The sequence below is a fragment of the Neophocaena asiaeorientalis genome, unplaced genomic scaffold (genome assembly GCF_003031525.2).
Source record: "Neophocaena asiaeorientalis asiaeorientalis breed wild unplaced genomic scaffold, Neophocaena_asiaeorientalis_V1.1 scaffold62, whole genome shotgun sequence".
Taxonomy (NCBI): domain Eukaryota; kingdom Metazoa; phylum Chordata; class Mammalia; order Artiodactyla; family Phocoenidae; genus Neophocaena; species Neophocaena asiaeorientalis.
The window spans coordinates 8323148-8343612 of record NW_020175191.1 but is presented as its reverse complement, the minus strand read 5'-3'; the positions used below and the strand labels follow the sequence as shown (position 1 = coordinate 8343612).

Genomic DNA, 20465 nt, shown 5'->3' with positions numbered 1-20465 from the left:
GTGGTAAGAGAGGCTGTCCTTAACTTGTTCTCAATTTTATGGGGAAATTGTCCATTTTCTCACTATGAAGTACGCTGTTAGCTGCAGGTATTTTGTAGATGTTCTTTATCAAATTAAAGATATTTCCCTCTATTCCTAGTTTGCTGAAGGTTTTTAACATGAAGGTGTAGTATAAACAACATTTCTACAAAAATAAAAGAAAAAATCATACCTCCTTAATAAATCAATTTGTTTTTCCTACTTTCAAGTTTTATTGATTTAAAATAAATAAAATATACTCGTATAACAGGGGAGACATTATACAATGTGTGATTATATAAATATGGGTAGACATAGGTATACAGTTGCCCTAGGCATACATAATATTATATACTCGGTGATTAGAATGTGACTTGCATTTTGTCATATTACTTTTTCCACTTAAAGTTATATCATAGGCCATTTTCAATGTTTCTACACAGATTTCAAAATCATAGTTTTAAGTATCTCCAAATTCAATCTCTATAATTCACTCAATAATTCATTTCAAAGCATTTATTAAGCATCCACTATATATGAGGTACTGTTTTGACGATAGAGCTACAAAAAATAAGACACAAATCCTACTTTTGGGTACCTCATAGTCATAGAAACAAATTCAGAATATCGTGTGTTCTAAGCTGCCTTGATGGCAATATGAGCAGAGAGCTTTGGCAGCTTGGAGGTTGAATGGGGCATTTAACTCAGTGGAGAGGACAAGAAATATTTCTCCAAAGAAGTGACATTTGATGTAACTCTTGAATGATAGATAGGAATTTTCCAAATGAAGAAGCTGTACCGTAGTGTTACAAAAGTTTAAAGTTGTGAAAGAGTCTGGAATGTTTCAACAACAATTTAATGACTCAGAAGCTTGAAGTTAACTGAGGAGAGCACTAAGTGAAGATACAAAGGTGGATTGGGATAGATTGTGAAATATGCTGAGTTTCAAAATAAGAAATTTGCTTTTCCAAATGGAATCAGTTGAAGCCATTAAGCAGTGGGGTGACAGGATCTGCTTTGAATTTAGCAGGATACTTAAGGAGTGGTGTGGAAGGTAAATTCTGCATCATATTGAGATACCATAATTTACTAAACCCTTTTCCTATTGGGGGAGGGGAGCATTTAAAGTGGTTTCTAACTAATAGATATTTTAAATACTATAAAATGAATATCTCTATGCATTTGGTTTTATATTATTTTGTAATTTTCCTTACAACAAATTTTTGTGAATAAGATTAAAATATCTTATTCAACTGTTTTTAAATGAACTTTGATATATTTCATTAGTTTGTTATGCATTATATAAATTTACTTCCTTTTTCTATATGTACCTTTCTCAATATAATTCAACATACATCTATTAAATATCTACTAAGTGCTATTTATAATTTTATATGCTGTAGGAAAGATCATGAATAGAAGTCAAGGGGCCTACAATCTAGCTGGGGAGATAAGGAATAGACTATAAGACATTACGGAGGTCTTTGAATCCTAAGTTGAAAAATATACACTAGAGAAAATGGGGCAGCATCCAAAATTTTAATTAGGGCAGAGATACAATCATACCCTAGAAAGAACACTTTGGTTGAAATAGGTAGGATAGATTGGAAGAGACTTGTAAAAACACCATTAGCAGCCAAAGGGAATGAGATCTTGAAGTATGGGGCAGAGAAATGGGAATGATCTATTCAGGATTCTGAAGCTGAAAAATTCTTCTCTAAAAATGGGAGGAAAGTCATCTCTAATGTGGGCAAAGCCAGTGAACACTCTCCTTTGTGGCCATTTAATGTTCAATAATAGCCAGCATCCAAATATCTATTCCTGGAGTAAAAAGAGAAGAGGGGGCCCAAATTGGTTAAGGTAATTTTCCATAATCAAAACAATTTTAAAAAATATAATAGAGTTGAAAAGTCATGGTTTGTGATATCTCGGTGACAGACTAATAGAACAATCTGGGTAGATACTGCTTTATTTTATGTGATCACTACAACAACCCCATGAGGTAGTTAGTAGAAGTTTTTGAGGAACCAAAGAAGTTAACATTGATGGGGAAAGAACAGTGAACTGGGGTTTGGTATCAGCTAGAGCAATGCTTCTCTGCTTTCAGATGCATCTGAAACACTTGAGGATCTTGTTAAAAGGTAGATTCCGATTCAGTAGGTCTGGGATGGGGCCTGAGATTCTGCATTTCTAACAATCTTCCAAGTGATGCCCCTGCTGCTAGTCCACAGATCGTACTTTAGGTAGCAAGGATCTGGAGCAGTGGTTCTCAAAATTACAGTGAATTTTGTTGGGCATTAAATGGTTCTGAGACCAATTCCAATGTGTGTGTGTTTGTGGATGGGTGGCGGGTGGTCCCCAGTCACCAGCAAACAATTCTCAAACACTAGCAGGATGTCCAAGAATTCAACTCAATTCTGATGCCTATCTAACCAGAGACAGCGTCAGATTCCACAGATTGAGGGCTGAGTCCCTCAACCCCACTTCAGACACCAGTAATAAGCTCTGGTTATTACCTGGGCTTCTGAACAACCAGCTACAGATTGGAGGTTCCAACGACCCCCTCCTTGGATTTGGACTTCAGATGCCAGTCTCAAATCCAGGTTGTTACCTATATTTCTGACCAACTGACTATAAATCAGAAATTCCCACGACCACCCCCACCCCCACCCCCTGGGTTTGATTAATTTGCTCACAGAACACAGGAAACCCATTTACTCACTAGGTTACCGGTTTGTTATAAAAGAATATAATTTAGGAACAGGCAAATGAAAGAGATACATAGGGAAAAGGACACTGAGCTTCCATACCCTCTCCAGGCACACCGCTCTCCCCTAATCTCTTTGGTCCACCAACCTGGAAGCTCCCTGAATCCTATTCTTTTAGGTTACTATAGAGGCTTCATGACATAGGCATGATTGATGAAATCACTGGGCATTGGCTATTGATTCAACTTGCAGCCCCTGTCCCCTCCCCAGAGATCAGGGGATAGGCAACTGAAAGTTACAAACCTCTAAATACAGGGTTTCCTCCATTGGTAACCAGCCCCCATCCTTAGTTGCTTTCCAAAAGTCAGCATATTAACATAACAAAGGGTACTTTTCATCACTCTCAACACTTCGGAAATTAGGAGAGTTTTGGGAGCTCTGAGCTAGGAACTGTGGAGAAAGACCAAATATATACGAGAAATATATTTTGACCATCTGGATGACCAAATATGTATTTCCTATAAATCACAATATTGCAGGCATTTAGCTTATTTCATTTTTATGTTATAAATAATGCTATCATTAACATCCTTTAACATAAATCTTTGTCTACAATGCTGAATCTTTCTTTAAAAGGTTAAGTTGCAAGGGTTTCATATTCTTGTCACATTGCTGTCCAGAAAACATTGTACTAAGATCTCATTTCACCTCATTTTTGTTAACACTGAGTAATTGTCTTTGTAATTAGTAAAACCGAGGTACAATGGGAACACATAGTGGACAGGATGTAAGTTAGTACAGTGTTTCCTGGAGGACAATGTGGCAAGTGTATGAAACCCTTGAAACTTCCCAAGGCTTTGAAATATACATACTATTTAAAAGACTATTACTCAGATGGGCAGTTCTCACTTGGAGTCTTATGTCATAGCAATAAGGGGACAGCTGAGACTGGACATGTGCTATGACCTCCCTGCTCACATATTTAGAACGTCAGCTGGGATAACTAGACCTTCTGGGGGCTGGCTGCACATCCCTCTATCCCAAACATGCTCTTCACGTGGCCAGCTCAGGCTTCCTCACAGGATGGTGGTCTCAGGGTAGCTGGACTTCTTACGTGGCTGCTGACTTCCACCAGAGCAAGCTTTCTAAGAGACCCAGACAGAAGCTGCAAGACTACCTATCACTTAGTCTTGGAAGCCATTCAGTATCATTCCAACTGCATGCTGTTGGTCAAAAGCAAGCCATAAAGACAACTTAGATTCAAGGGGAAGAGACTGCATGAGGGCACAAATACTGGGAGATGTGAAGGGCTGTGGGGAGGGGACTTTTTTTAACTGACATTTTTTTCAGAAAACATTTTCAAATGTTTGTTGGCTGTTTATAAACCATGACGTTAATTCTCAGGTGCTATGAATGCTTTTTATTTACTGCAGGAAGAACCTGAAAAAGGAAGGGCCAGTATTTACAAGTCAGTGGTCATCAACACTTCTAAGGAGATGATGTGCTTCAGTGACTATCCCGTCCCAGATCACTATCCTAACTACATGCACAACTCCCAGGTCCTGGAGTATTTCAGGATGTATGCCAAAGAATTTGACCTTCTAAAGTACATTCGATTTAAGGTAGGGAATTTTGTGTGTATCTCTGTGTTCTGAGTTTCAAGTAAATGAATAACTCTTCTCATTTACCAGTGCTTATGTATAGATTGGTTTGATATGCTCATGTATCTATCCTATCCAGACAGATTCTACTCTATGTCTTCTCTATGTCTGAAAATATTCATGGAAAGGTCCCTCTTCTATGTATTTTGACTGCAGATCCAGGAAGCCCCCTTCATTTCATTGCCTTCATTCTATATCATTTGATTACAATAAAACAATGAGGGGAACTGACAGGTATGGGAACTTTAAAACCTTCTGCTTCCACAACTTGCTGCTTAGCCCTTTTATACTTTCTGAAGTACTTTCCAGTGCATTATTTATGTGACCACAACAACCCAGTGAAGTAGGTATTGAAAAGTTATGAGGAAGCAAATAAGTTAACTCTGGCGTAGAGGGAGGAACACTGAATTGGGAAGCAAAAACTTGAGTTCTAGTCTTTGCTCTACCACTAATCAACTTGTGACTTCAGCCAAGTAAGTTCTTCAACGTTGATGTATCTTAAGTTTATTTGTAAAACAAGATTATTGTACTAGATCACTTCATGGGTTCTTTCGTGCTGTAAAGTCTTCTGTGATACTCCTATCATTCTAAACCATGACCATAAAAGAATCAATACTTCTGACAGCTGGCAAAAAGCCCAAATCTTCTACCTTCTGATCATTCTACTAAATCATGCCTTTTTCTGTTTAATGACAAAATTAAAATGGCAATATCCAGTGACGACTTCCAAAGTCAATCATTTACAGCCTAGTGGTCCTTCTCTTCACTTCTTTAAACACTTATTGAACAGGTTTGTTACCATACTAAGCAGTGAAGACAGAAAAAAAAAAAAAAAAACAGTGATTTTATGGTCTAGTTAAGGAGATAGAAAAATGAAGAGAAATTTCATTGTAAACATAATTATAAAAATGAAGAGTTGGAGTGATAAATGCCACTGAAATCTATACATTGCAGCTCAGAGGAGGGACACAGCCCATCAGGGCATGAGGCATCAGACACCAGGGAAGTTTTCTTAGAGGAGATAATACCAAGCTAAATGTTGAAGGGTGAGTTTCTCCAAATGAAGAAAGAGTAAAAGGATTATTCAGGCAGAAGCACCAGCCTGTGTAAAAGTAAGAACATAATAGAGAGGAACTATAAGTAGTATAGGATGTCTCACGTATACAAGAAGGGTATCTCTATTAGTCAACGAAGACATTATGGTCATAAACCCTAGAAGCACAGGAACACATTTTTAATGTTTCCTTAAGCTGGGTAGAGTAACCTATATTTATTATTATTTTTTAAAGCTAAAAATTGTGCCACTGACTATCCCATCTCACACCTTCTTTCTTTATAGTTATTTGTAAAATGGGCATTTATGGGAGTCAGAGAGGTTCATTTACAGAAAATATGAGCCACTGAGATGTTTCTCTACTCTGTTAGGAAAGGGAGCCCTCTAGCTCAGTCACAAGTTTAAGGCCAGACAGTGAGAATGGGACTTGAGGTAAGAAGGCATCAGAGGGTCTCAGGATGTCTCGGGGTATGGGGAGGAATAGGCATTTCGTGCACGGAGTGTCTCAGAAGCACAAGAGAAGCCCAAACTTTATTCGAGTATCACATTGCCCTAGGTATGGTCCACGAGAACTAGTAATTTGCACTTTTCTAGAAGCAGAGGAAAGTGCAACATTAGTCTGCCAACTCTGTTTTATTTAGCTTGCCTCATGGAAGTTTTCTCACTCTGACCACAGCCCCAAACAAAAAAGTTCTGATTTGTGGAGTATGAAAGTCAAATACCCCTGCATGAGGCCTGTTATGTGGTAGCAGCCCTTTGTTTACCCTCTGCAAGGAGAGTCCTGTCAGGGAAGATGTCCACTATTTAGGCTGTGGTTATAGTGCCCTGTGGCTACCCCTTTTCTTTTCAGACCACCGTGTGCAGTGTGAAGAAGCAGCCTGATTTCTCCACTTCAGGCCAATGGGAGGTGGTCACGGTATCTGAAGGGAAAAAGGAGGTGAATGTCTTCGATGGAGTTATGGTTTGCACTGGCCATCACACCAATGCTCACTTACCCTTGGAAAGCTTCCCTGGTAAGCAGCCTACAAGGAAGGAAGACACTGGAACTATGCTTGTGACCTGATCCCTAAAGAATGGGAGGATTGTTGTCTGAGTGATTCCTACCTTGGGATGAAATAAGGCTTATCCTAATTCTGCATATTCTCCTGAAAGATGTTGGGGTAACTTGTATTAATGCTATTTAGGACGTAGAGATAACAGTAATTTCAGGGACTAGAGGAAAATTAGAAGCCTCTATATTTAGTTTCACAATAATTTTAGTTTTTTTAAGGATAAAAAGTTGATCTGCATTAGATTGAATGAGGCCTTTTTTCTTTCTAAATTTTTATTGGAGAATAGTTGATTTAAAATGTTGTGTTAGTTTCTGCTGTACAGCAAAGTGAATTAATTATACATATACATATATCCACTCTTTTTTAGATTCTTTTCTCATATAGCTCATTACAGAGTACTAAGAAGAGTTCCCTGTGCTATACAGTAGGTACTTACCAGTTACCTATTTTATATATAGTAGTGTGTGTATATGTTAATCCCAGTCTACCAGTTTAGGCGTCCCCCCCCCTCACCTTTCCCCCCTGGTAACCATAAGTTTGTTTTCTACCTCTGTGAGTCTATTTCTGTTTTGTAAATAAGTTCATTTGTACCATTTTTTTAGATTCCACATATAAGTGATATCATATATTTGTCTTTCTCTGACTTACTTCACTCAGTATGACAATCTCTAGGTCCATCCATGTTGCTGCAAATGACATTATTTTGTTCTTTTTTATCGCTGAGTAATATTCCATTGTATATATTTACCACATCTTCTTCAACCTGAATGAGGGCTTTTTTAGCAATTGAGGAAACAGAAATATTGAGTTTCTAAGGAAGAAAATAAAGCTTAAAGAAAGAGCTTGATTAACAGTCTTTGATCTGGATTTTCATTCTTTGGGGAAAAAAGCACTCTATGTATACTTTAGAGTATATAAGAACATATATACTCCAATTGGAATGGAAGTAGGTATTTACAGATGATGAAAAGAGGGGGTGGGGGATGGGCAAAATAGGTGAAAAGGATTAAGAGATACAAGCTACCAGTTATAAAATAAATCAGTCACAGGGTTGTAATATACAGCACAAGGAATATAGTCAAAATACTGTAACATTGTAATAACTCTGTATGTTGCACAATCTATATAAATATCAAGTTACTATGTTGTACATCAGAAACTGATATAATATTATGTCAACTATACTTCAATAAAAAAAAATAAACAGGATGAAAAGACAAAAGAGAATGGAGGTTTTCTGAAGCAGTTTGGATTTGTGAGTCCACAGGTCTAAAACACTAACAGATCCTGAGTTCAGCAGACTACTTATGATAAGGAAATCACAAGGTTCCACTCTGAGGTGATGGGAAAAGGAAACAGGCAAAATATTCAGAAAGGCAACAGTGCACCTGAGTAAAAGGAGAACATACAGAGAATATATGCATAAACTCTACACACTGCAAAAAAAGTGAATGATTTAACAAGTGATATCAGATAAACCATCACCCAATAATTATTTTCCCTTCTCTTGTAGGAATTGAGAAGTTCAAAGGACAGTACTTCCATAGTCGAGATTATAAGAATTCAGAGAGTTTCACCGGAAAGAGAGTCATTATAATTGGCATTGGGAATTCTGGAGGCGATGTGGCTGTGGAAATTAGCCACACAGCCAAGCAGGTTTGAATTAGTAAATTATTTACTTTGCTTCACCAAGGAAGCTGCAGGTGGACCCAGCAGAATGTATGGATAGCTGCATGCAGCCCATCAGTGCCAATGGCAAATGCAGGGCTTGGTTTCACTGCCTCAGTTGGCAACATTTTGACTGATGATGTGATGGAGCCAAGGTTACAAGTTAGATTCCCATCATTCACTTGGCCTCACACTAAGGAATTTGGTCATGACCACAAACTGTGCTCATAATCTCACTCAGCTGTCTCTTCAGAGTGTGCCTCTGGCTTTTAAGAAGACCAGGTGATTGCTGGGAGAGCTTGTTAGAATGCAGCATTCAGAGTGTGGATCACCTGTTGGCCAGTAGAAGTGATAATGCTCTTATCTGAAGGAAAGTGTACTCAGTCATTGAAAGCTTTTCACTAATAGGATGTTGGAGGAATTTTCCTCTTCACTCTTCATCAGTCCCCGAATGGATAAAAGAAGTCTAATCCTTCTACAGACAACATGGGTATCAGTATGAAAAGCATTCACATTGTAGCACATGCAAGCAGCTCTCCCCAGCCTTTGCATACAATTAGGTAACACAGAATAACATTTACTCTAAAGGAATTTCTATGTCTTTGAGGTTTTTTGGTTTATTTGTTCTGTTTTTTGTATCATAGCTTTTGAACTGTGAAAAAAGTATCTTAATTATAAATTCCTAGAAAAAGACATCATTGATATATTTTGTTATTCACGTCTTTATTGAATCATAACTTTGTTGGCAATAAGTAAATGCCTGGTTGTTCTTCAATAACTTTAATTAAGCTGTGCTTCTCCACAAATTGTTTTAAAATTATTATTTTTTTTTTTAGGGTTGACATTTATTTTTATTTATTTTTTTAACATCTTTATTGGAGTATAATTGCTTTACAGTGGTGTGTTAGTTTCTGTTGTATAACGAAGTGAATCAGCTATACATATACATATATCCCCATAACTCCTCCCTCTTGTGTCTCCCTCCCTCCCACACTCCCTATCCCACCCCAAATAGAAGTTTAATGCCACAACTTTGTGAAATGAACTTTACCCACAAACTCCATTCAATAACACTTCTTCTCAGGTCTATCCCCATCTATCACCACAAAACTAATTTTATATATTACTCCATGAATTAATTCAACAAGCATTTATTAGGAAATAGGTATATAAACAATAAAGGGTATGGGTGCTATGATAAAAGAATGTACCAGGTATGTGGTGGGGACTGAAGGCATGAGCTTTCTTTAATACCATTGGCTTGTTAAATGGTCAGTTATAGAAGAGCTGGGCCTTACAAAAACTGAGGAATTGTAAATTGCCAAAGAACAAGGCAGGAAGAGCGGGTGGAGGTAAGGTGGTTGTGTCTGAGAAAGCTTTGTGACCTATGTATTATTGCCACTATTTTATACATAGAGAACTTTTTAAATGAAGCTCTGAGCATTTACATTACTCATAACCTATATTTAAAAAGTTATACACACTGCACACAAAACCATTTGATTTCTAAGACTACACACAGGCTCTTTCAACGGTGACACGTAAAAGTGCTTATTTATGATAGCAGTTAAGGTCACCATGGGTGAGAATATACATATGAAGTACATGATTATCCCTCTGTAGACAGGTCACCTTTTAACATGAGGGCTTAGACAAGAGACCATAAAACAATGTACTTATATAGCTTACAACCCTGGAAAATATCTCCAGCGAGTTTTATAATATAGAGAAAGTGATGCTTTTGCCAGGTAGTTGAATACCAAACTTTTACTACATGGCCTTTAGCCAGCAGATAACACAGAAAGACAGACCAGTTCCCTGTTGTGCTACTTGCAATCTTCAGTTTTTCCCTTAAATAAATGATGAAACATTACTTAAGCACAGGCTTCAGCGTCAGTTAGACTTAGGTTGGAAATTCAGCTCTATCATTTAGTAGCTATATGATCTCAGGCAAGTTATTCATCCTCTCCACGCTTCTCATCCATAAAATGGACATAACAATACCTACTACAAGAGGTTGTTGTATTGATCAAATAAAAATATAGATAAAGGACCTAGTACAGTGACTGACAGGTTACAATTCTCAGTAAAAGGAAGTGATGCTGATGATAGGCTGGGGACTAAAGGATGTATATGCTCTACCTCCCACCTTGGAGAAAACACATTTGGAAAGATAAAAAATAAGAATATATAATATTAAATATCAATATAAATGATACATTTTTTCTAATACTGCAAACAATGTCAAAGGCAAAAAAAAGACAGAAGATTTCAGATCAAATGATGTCCAGTTGCTTTCAGCTTTACTGTTCCATGATTTTAAATGAGTTGGACAGGTGACAAGTGCTAGAGAAGTTCAGAAGATGGAGAGAAAATTATCAGCCAGAACAGTCAGTGGTATCTTCATGGAGGAGGGAGACTTGATCTGGATCTTAAAAATGAATAGGCTTTGGAGACTGAAGGGGATAGGGGGCTTTTCAGGGAGGCGTAATGACATTAAACAGAAATGCACTGGTAGTTCAGAGCAAGACATAGTCTTGGCCAGTGACTACACCAATATAATTGTAAGCTTAATGTTTGACAAGAAAATGGCAGGAAATTTAAAAATATATATATTGCCAGGGACTAAAAAGTCAGACTAATGAAGAAACTGGGTTCCCATTCCTTCAGAGAAATAAGTCAGAGAATGGCAAAAACAAACATTTTTTCCCCATGCCTCAGGTTTTCCTCAGCACCAGAAGAGGGGCTTGGATCTTCAATCGTGTCGGAGACTATGGATATCCTGTTGATGTGCTATTCTCTTCTCGATTTAAATATTTTATGAAGAAGATTTGTGGTCAAACATTAGCAAATACATTTTTGGAAAAAAAGATGAACCAAAGGTTTGATCATGAAATGTTTGGCCTGAAGCCTAAACACAGGTATGTTCCCAGGCTGGGAGGTGGGCAGTAACAGCCAAGGCAAAGAATAAGGACTGTTCACATAGGCTAATAGTAGGGTTACCTCTATGTTTACATTAAGCAAGTCCACAGAATCTGAGATTAGATTTCTACCTTTCCCCCACAGAAGTCCAAGATCTACTGGTCTGTAATTTTCAGGCTGTAATTCTCCTTGGCATTAACCATTTTTATCATTCCCCGAGGTACCAGTTCTTTTTACGTGATGCCCAATAGCAACAACAAAATGGTAGTAGCGGGCAGGGCATCATTCATTCATTCATCCAACAAACTGAGCATTTGTTATGAGCCAAGCATTATACTGGCATGAGAATACCGAGAGTAAAGACCTAATAGTAATACTAATAGTAATAATAACACCCTACCTATTTGAGGACTTAATATAAGACAAGCACAGTGCTAAATGAGTTACGCGCATTATCTCATTTAATCCTCACAACAGCCCTATAGGTTGGTACTATTTTGATCTCCATTTTGCAGATATAAAAACTGACACTTAGAGAACCTAATTTGCCCAAGATCACACAAGTAATAAATGACAGACTTGAGAAATGGATATTTCCTTTAATACTCTAACAAGAAGATAGACAATAGAATATGATAAAGAAATGCATGGAGTGCTATGAGAGTATGAAAGATAGGAGTTCTCACACAGCCTAGAAGGTAGACTGTGACAGCATTTCTAGAAGCTGATTTTAAATGCTGTTTTCCCCTCCAGCTTTTAATTTTTTTAATGTTTAGATTTACTTGCTATAAAATAGTAAGTACAATGAGCACCTATATACCCTTCACTTAGATTCACCTATTATTAACGGTTTACTATATTTGCTTTTTCCCTCTCCCTCTCTCTGGAGATAGATAGATACATACATATATAGCTTCCATATATACATACATATATTCATAAATTTTTTTCTGAAACATTTGAGAGTAAGCTGCAGTCAATACAACACTTTACCCTACATTCTTTAGCATATATTGCCTAAGAAAAAGGGCATTCTTCTACATAAACATAATTATCACACTTAGTAAAGTTAACATTGATAAAATACCATTATCTAATATAATGCATATTCAAATTTTCCAAATTGTTTCAATAATATTTGTAGCTTATTTATTTGTTTGGCCACACTGCATTGCTTAAAGTTTGCAGTCCTAACACTGGAACACCAGGGAATTTCCTGTAGCTTTTATAGTTTTAAATCCAGGGTCCTGTCAGGTATTACACCATTGTATTTAGTTGTCATACCTCTTTAATCTCTCTTAATCTGAAATAAATCTCCATTTTCTTGACATGGGTTTTTTTTTTTAAGAATTCAAGCCATTTGTTTTGCAGAAAGTCTCTAAATTTGGACTTTCATAGCTGTTCTTCCTTTATTATATTTAGGTTAAACAATTTTGGTGTGAATATCCATAGGTTATGTTGTGCCTTCTTGGAGGATCACATCAGGAGCCATATGATAGCAGTTTATTGCATATTAATGATGTAAAATTTGAAAACTTGGATTAGGTGGTCTACCAGGTTTCTCTTTTGTAAAGATTTTTTTCCTTTGAAACTAACCAGTGGGGTGATACTTTGAGACTGTGTTCCCCAAACTTTCAGCCATTTATTTCACCCAATTATGGAAACTGTAGCATCCATAACTTTGGTGATCACAAAATAAATTGAGGCTTTATAGAATAATAAGATATAGTCAAACAAACAGGGTAAGGAAGTAGCATTCTAATTATAAATACAAGGTCTTGGAATAGCAAAAAAAATATTATGCTCTGAGACCTGAACATAGTTTGGTTTGGCTGGACTACAGGCAAAGATGGAAGAGTGACTGAGTACATCTCCTGGTTCACTGGGCAGATATATGAAAATATTTGTATGCTCTGCTAAATAAAAAGTTTAGAATGAAGACAGCCCAGAGCCACTGAAAGATTTTAAGCAGGTGAGTGACACAATAATAAATACATTTTGGAACAATCACTCCAAAAATGATGTAGAAGATAGATTGAAAGGGGATAGAGCAGGAGGCACTAGAGACAGCTGTAATGGCCCAGGTGAAACAGCATAAGTAAAACTATTCTGGGGGTGTTAGGAGGAGAAAGTGTGGCCTTGGTGACCAGATGTAAGACTCACAGTTTTGTGGCTTGGGCAGCAATGTGGATGGTGGTACTGTTAGTGAACAGGAGTAAGTTTGGAGAGAAAGATGAAATGATGAGGTTGGAATGAGAACAGAATCTGTACCTAAAGGTTTGCATCAAAGAATTACTAAATGCAGCAAACCAGTAATACTGTTTAAACATATCTTGTTCCTAAGAAGAGGGCAGCTCTGTCTGAACATCATGGGCTGAGGATTCTCAGAGCTGTTAACACAGGATCCAAGGATTCGCACTGTTTTTAGAAAGGTCCAAGATTCTGCACCTTATCCTATGTTATTTCGAGGAAACACTACTTACCATGCCTAGAGTATCTCAAGGGAGTTCATAAAAAAGCATTTGATATAAATCCTAAAATCCTAGGCTGTGTGACCTTGGGCAAGCCACTTAACTTCTTCAGGCCTCAGTTTCCTCGTCTATAAGACCTGGATAATGACAACTGTCCTGCCTCCTTCGGTGGGTTTGCATGACACTCAAATATGTTAATGTATGTAAAAACAGTTTATAACTGTAAGTCACTATACACATGCAATTTATTATACCTTTTGGAAAATGATGGTCCAAGCCTGGCTCTTGGGCCTTTGAAGAGGAAGAGACTCAACAGAATGCTGATAGTCCAGTTCCGCAGATTTCTTGACATATGGGTAGAAGTTACTAGACTGTGGACTTATCATATCACTGAGAGCTTTATTAGGCCTTGAGAAACCATGCATGTACTCTTCAAATAAAACAATCCTTCCCTCACTTCTCCAACAGCTTCTCTTTCAATGCCATCCAGGGTCCAACTTGTACTCTGAGATCCTTACCTTTATCAAGCTGGTATACATTAGACCTTTCCCAAATTTCATGAATAAAGGGAGACTATTGGCATATTGATTAACCACCTCAATCAAAACAGAATTTCACTTACATGGTAATGATCTTTCCCTCTCATGATCTCTCTCGATTTCTCCTTCTTTATCATCATTCACAGAGCTCTGAGTCAGCATCCAACGATAAATGACTTTCTGCCAAATTGTATAATTTCTGGCTTGGTGAAGGTGAAATCAAACGTGAAGGAATTCACAGAGACAGCGGCCATATTTGAGGATGGCTCCAGGGAAGATGACATTGATGCTGTGATCTTTGCTACAGGCTATAGCTTTGCCTTTCCTTTTCTTGAAGATTCTGTCAAAGTAGTCAAAAACAAGATATCTCTGTATAAAAAGGTCTTCCCTCCTAACCTAGAAAAGCCAACTCTTGCAATCATAGGCTTGATCCAGCCCTTGGGTGCCATTATGCCCATTTCAGAGCTCCAAGGACGCTGGGTCACTCAAGTATTTAAAGGTAAGTGACCATGCAAGATGACTACCAAATTACTTAGTGGTTTGTTTAATTATGTTTATGTTCTTGCTTATAAATAGCTGAGACAGCATGTATGATTGTAACAGTGCCTGGCACAAAATTAGTGCTCAAAAATTAATTTTTGAGGGAATATAAAGTAGTAACTTATAACCATGGACATATAGCAGAATCTACTAGGAAGTTTTCCAAAAATAGGCATGCTTTGCCTGGTGGTGTTTATTTAATAAGTCTCAAGTGGTGCTTACATAAAATTGTTGAGAAAATGTTCCCCAGGTGATTCACACATGCACTCCAGATTAAAATCCACTCATCTAGATTTCAGACAACTGATACATATTTGTGAAGCAAAAGAATTTAATCTTCTTTCATTATACTTAGAGAAAGTCACATATAGAAGTGCTGTGATTTCATTTCAGACAAAAATTAAGAGCTGGTTAAAGACTAGTCCAGAATGAAGAAGATTCAGCCACTCAAAGTCTTACTTTCTCCCCTTTATGTTCCCTCTTTCAGAAAGTTTTGGCTAGGAAAACATGAGAAAAAACTTTGGGGTTTGGGATAGCAGGCTCAATATGAATCAGCAGAATGATGTGGCTTCCAAAAGACTTAACTATATTTGGCATCATTAAAAACTATAATGTGCTGGAATTTACAACTGTTCTTCCCTGAACTGGTGAGACCACACCCACAGACATTTTAAAAGTGAAACTGGAGTACATTAAAAGGGGAGAGACAAGAGTGGTTAAGGGGTTTGAAAATGTGCCATTTGAAGTACAACTAAAGGAGCTGGAGAGGTTTGGCCTGGAGAGGATAAGATTTAGGGGAGATATGAAAGTTCCCCTCAGATACCTGAAGAGATGCCCCATGGCAGAAGGTTTTATATATTTGCTTAGTAACACTTCAAAGCGTTGAACCAGAACCAAGGAGTGAAATTTTGAGGGTTTGCACAATATTAGCTTAACATTAAAAATAAACTTTGGCCAGGCCAATAGGAAGTAGCTTCAAGCCTCAGAATAGGGAGAAATCAGATGACTTTTAAGGTTCCTTCTAACAAAGAAGTTCTTTGTACCATTACTAATGTTTAATTAAAACTGTTCAAAGTTCTTGTTGAGGGACTTCCCTGGTGGTCTAGTGGCTAAGACTCTGCATCCCCAATGCAGGGGGCCTGGGTTTGATCTCTGGTCAGGGAACTAGATCCCACGTGCCTCAACTAAAGATCATGCATGCCACAAAGAGGATCTTGTGTGCCACAACTAAGACCCGGTGCAGCCAAATAAATAAATAAATATTTTAAAAAAACGTTCTTATTAAAATTACAGATTCTTCTTCCCTAGTGAAGGTCCTCATGGTAGCAGAGAAAAAAAGCAATGATGTTAGAGTTGATAGATAAAAAACTTTTCCAAATTTCCCCAAAGTTCTTTCATTTCTTTCTTTTTTTTTCTTTTTTAATTTTTTGGCTGTGCCGTGTGGCATGTGGAAATCATAGCTCCCCAACCAGGGATTGAACCCATGCCCCCTGCAGTACGGGCCCAGCCACTCTGCGGCACGAACCCACATCCCCCGCATCGGCAGGCGGACTCCCAACCACTGCACCACCAGGGAAGCCCGCTAAAGTGGATCTTTTAATTGGATCAATAAAGTAAGAGGAAAAGGTTGCTTTAAAATAGGCCACAGCATCTTAGTAAACTGAACAAAAACGAGACTCTTTTCCAGGACCAAGTGAACCATTGACAGGATTAGGGCAAATGAGTATTTGTAAGATTCTGCATTGTGACTGTGGGATTAGGGGATCTTAGGGGAAATGCACAAAAAGCTCAGTTTCCTCTGCTAGCAAATCTTAGTTAGTGCTAATCCCTCTAGCTTTCTTCTTAACACTTGGAAGGAAGGAATCATCAGAGAATCCCTATAACTTTATCAAATTTCCAAAAGGAACCCTGAGTTTTTTGTTCTACTGTCTGCCTACCAAATCCTTGCCTTTCTCAGCCCAGAATTCTACCTTCACTGTGCCAATTTTAAGACCATTCTTTCACACCTGCCCAACTCTGCCTGTCCTCTTCCCTGGCCTGTCCTTTCCTCAACAAGCCCCATTTCCCTACTTCCTTTGTTCTCTAGAATTACTATTCTCTTGTCAAGAAAATATTCCACGCTTTTATAGAACACTGAACCCACTTGCTTACCTTGACAGAAATCTAGTATTCTTTTGTCTCATTTGTAGCCCTCTCAAGAGCCCTTGCAAGTGTTCCACTTTCATTTAGTAACTTTCTTCCCTTGAAAACCATATGAAATGATACCAATTCTCTGGATCACAAGGAAGCATTATGTCATAGCATGGCATTCAAGTTCCTCCACAAATTGGATACAGGCTGCTTTCTCAGGCCCATCTTTTGCAGCTCTTTACCATCCATCCTACAATCTTCTAGATGCACTGAATGACTTACCCACTATGCAGCAAACACAGCAGGTACTCTTGTACCTTATGTCTTTGCTTCTGTTGTTCTCTCTGCCTGGTATGCCTCCCATTTACTCGTTATTTGTGTGGAAAAAGCCTGTTTATTTCCTCCCTCTCTGTAGTATATTGAAAGCTCTTTAAATAAAAGAATCATGTTTACTTGCCTTTGTCTTCCAAGTCTAGACCAGTGCCTAGCACATGGGAGGTAACTAATACATCTCTATTCAATGATTGCAAGTTTAATTTTGGAGGTTTTCTAAACTCTACAGTAGAAAGTTCTTATCAGAGGATCTCAGCTTATGAACTATCTTCTCAATTTCCAGTCATGGTAAAAGGCTGGACTGGACTGAAAGAGCAGAATGGCAGCCACACCTCCTTCCTCTTGTAACATTACCTTTACATTAAACATGCAGGGACTAGTCAGGATTACATAAATACAATCTGACTTAGGCCTGAGAGCCGACTGAAAGACTTAGTTCCACAGAGTTACAATTCAGGCTCACCCCGTTTGAACCTTGTCTTTGAACCCTTAGGAAATCTCTGAACTTCAGTTCCACACTGTTCTTCAACAACATTCGTCAGCTAACATTTACTGGCCTCTTAGTGTATGCCAGACCCTCTGCTAGGTGCTGGAGATACAAACATGACCAAATAGAAAATTCTTATCTTTATGGAACTGAGAGTCAAGCAAGGGAGACAAGTAAACAGACATTTAATGTGTTCATTCATTCAGCAGGTATTTACTATATCCTAAACAAAGGTCCAATAACAATGTAGAGGAGCTGGCTATGGGAGCAGGAAGGAACAAGTACCCAATTCTCCCTACAACTGCAAATACACTGTAAAAAAGTAAGAGTTTACTAAAAGGACAATGCCATCTTGAACATAACAGAGAACAATTAGTAATATTTATGCAAAGTTAGAGAAAATGACAAAATAAACCAAGTCCTGAGAACTACAAGGAGTTCAGAATTCTGGAGAATAAAGTATTACAGGAATTAAAGAAAATGAAGCTGGAGATATTTATAGAGGCAAAACCAAGAAAATTCCTTAGGTGCCATGCAAGAAGTTTACATTCAATGTAGGCAATAGAGAACAATTGAAGGATTAACTGGGAGAGGGGGAGTCAAATCAGATTTGCAATTCAGAAGATGTGTTAGAGGGAAATGAAATGGGAAATAGGCCAGTTGCGAGCCTGTGACAAATGTCCAAGAAAGACATAATGAAGGCTTTAAACTAAGGTAAAGGAATACGAGAAATATTTGAATGAAATTTCATTGATGAATTTGAAAGGATTTGGATGGAATGTAGGTTGGAGATGAAAGAGAGAAAAGAATCTGCTCAGGGGCTATGGCCATTGATGTAAACTGGTAATATAAGAGGAGGTGCAAGATAGGAAGGAGGGAAATACATATAGTAAAAATGACATGTGCCTGAACGAGGAAACACTGCAACAACACTATCAATGAATTAAAAACTGCACCACCGGATACAGTACACATCTTTATACACTGCTATCTATCCACCTATCTAACTTATAGTGATTTTTTGTTTGGTTGTGTTTTTGGTTTTTGTTTTTTTTTTTTGGATGAATTGGCTGAATCACATGCAAGAAATGACCTCCTCCTCCATGTTTCTACTTAAGAGAAGTAAAAATTACGGTGGTTCTATGAGAAATAATTTGGAAATCAACTCTCAAACTGTGCTTCATGAGCATCTTAAGACCTGTGATTAACTTCAAATGAAGCATTTCAGTGATTCCTCATTGACTTACGAACATACATAATAATTCCCAACGCTAAAATGAAAAGAACACATGGCAAAACACAGAAGGCTATTTCTTGAGTGTTGAATTTGGGTCTCACGTTTTAAGAGAGACACACCAGGATAGTTACTAGAGTGTGCCCAGAGAAAGGCAACCAGTGGGGCAGAGAACGTGAAAGCTGTTATATGGGGAACTGTTAAGGCTTTAATGCTGATAATGGGAAGACTTAAAGAAGTTATGACAGTTGTTCTCAAATGGTTCAAACGCTGTCATTTGTTAATATTAGACTCCTTGGCCCCAGAAGGCAGAGCTAAGTCCACTGGTGCCTGCTGCATGGAGCCAGGTTCTGGGGTCAATGAAAAGAATAATGTTCCAGCAAGTAGAGCAGCCAAATAATTAAATCATCTCCTCAGGTGATGAGATCCCCAACACCAGAGATATTTAAGGAGGAATGAGATAACCACTTGAGAGTACTTGTAGAGAGGATTGTATTAGGTAAAATATATTCCCATTCTAAAATTACACGTTCCAGACTTTTGTGGAGTAACACTTTAGAGTTGGGTGTGGCTAAAGTTTTCTACATGGCATAGTGATTGTAAATCCGGGCATAAAGCTAACCATTTAAATTGAGAGTTGTCTATGTCAACTTAAATACTATTCTACCTTTGTCTAGCCATGTCCTTGGTGTTAAATTCCTGCTACTGGAACTGTTTGTGCATTAGTGCTTAAATTTACTTGTTAAGATTGGGTATTATGAGTTGCCTTTGATCTTCCCCCTCACTCTCGCCAAATAAAAAATTTAGAAAGTAAGGCTTACCTTCCATGGAACTTTAGGCATAAAATAGGACTGAGAGTTTACTTTTACTTCTTTCACCCTGTGGTATAAAGCCTCTTTGTTATTAACAGTACAAGTACAGGTGTGTTTCCCATATTCCCCCCGCCCTTTTACTTTGTACCTCATTTTCCGTATACTTTTAAGGCCATTTATCATTTCCTCATGTCCATATTTCATTTCCCAATTGAAAGACTATGTTAGGGAGGAGGCAGGTATTGGTTGGAAAGCAGATTAGGAGAAATATCTTCCAAAGACAAAGCAGAAAAGAGTAAACTACTGAGGTTAATATGATTATATTCTGGTGGTGGTAGGGTAAGGTGATCAAGCGAAGGTGTAACCTCCTTGGTACAGACAACTAGCCTGTATTCCTTTGAATTCTCCATCAAATGGTAATTGTTAATAGGGTTGGTGTTCATACTGAGGTAATTTTAATTTTACACTTAAAATTTTGATTTTTCTCTTTAGGGATAAAGACATTGCCCTCACAAAATGAAATGATAAAAGAAATAGCTAAGGTTCAAGAAGATATGGCCAAAAGGTAAGAGTTCTCCCAGGAAGATAGGTGGTTAATTTTTCCCCCTTAGTTCTTTTTCTTCTCTTTTGGCTGCATTGGGTCTTCGTTCCTGTGCATGGGCTTTCTCTAGTTCTGGAGAGCAGGGGGCTATTCTTCTTTGCGGTGCATGGGCTTCTCATTGTGGGGGCTTCTCTTGTTGCGGAGCATGGGCTCTAGGCACGCGGGCTTCAGTAGTTGCAGCATGTGGGTCCTAGAGCGTGTGGGCTTCAGTAGTTGTGATGCATGGGCTCTAGGG

The 20465-nt window shown here is 38.0% G+C and overlaps 1 protein-coding gene across 1 annotated transcript; it reads left to right on the top strand.

Moving 5' to 3' along the window:
- The first annotated feature begins 4135 nt into the window (after positions 1-4135).
- On the top strand, positions 4136-20198 carry LOC112413035 (dimethylaniline monooxygenase [N-oxide-forming] 5). Its single transcript, XM_024764874.1, has 6 exons — positions 4136-4348; positions 6292-6454; positions 8007-8149; positions 10883-11082; positions 14240-14592; positions 20122-20198. Exons 1-6 carry the CDS (start codon positions 4136-4138, stop codon positions 20196-20198), a joined length of 1149 nt encoding a protein of 382 aa, XP_024620642.1.
- Positions 20199-20465: the final 267 nt, after the last annotated feature.

Coding starts and splice junctions, on each gene's coding strand:
- LOC112413035 (XM_024764874.1), top strand. CDS start 4,136: ATGAATGCTTTTTATTTACTGCAGGAAGAACCTGAAAAAGGAAGGGCC. Junction 4,349..6,291: donor TAAAGTACATTCGATTTAAG/GTAGGGAATTTT, acceptor TTTTCTTTTCAG/ACCACCGTGTGCAGTGTGAA. Junction 6,455..8,006: donor ACCCTTGGAAAGCTTCCCTG/GTAAGCAGCCTA, acceptor CTTCTCTTGTAG/GAATTGAGAAGTTCAAAGGA.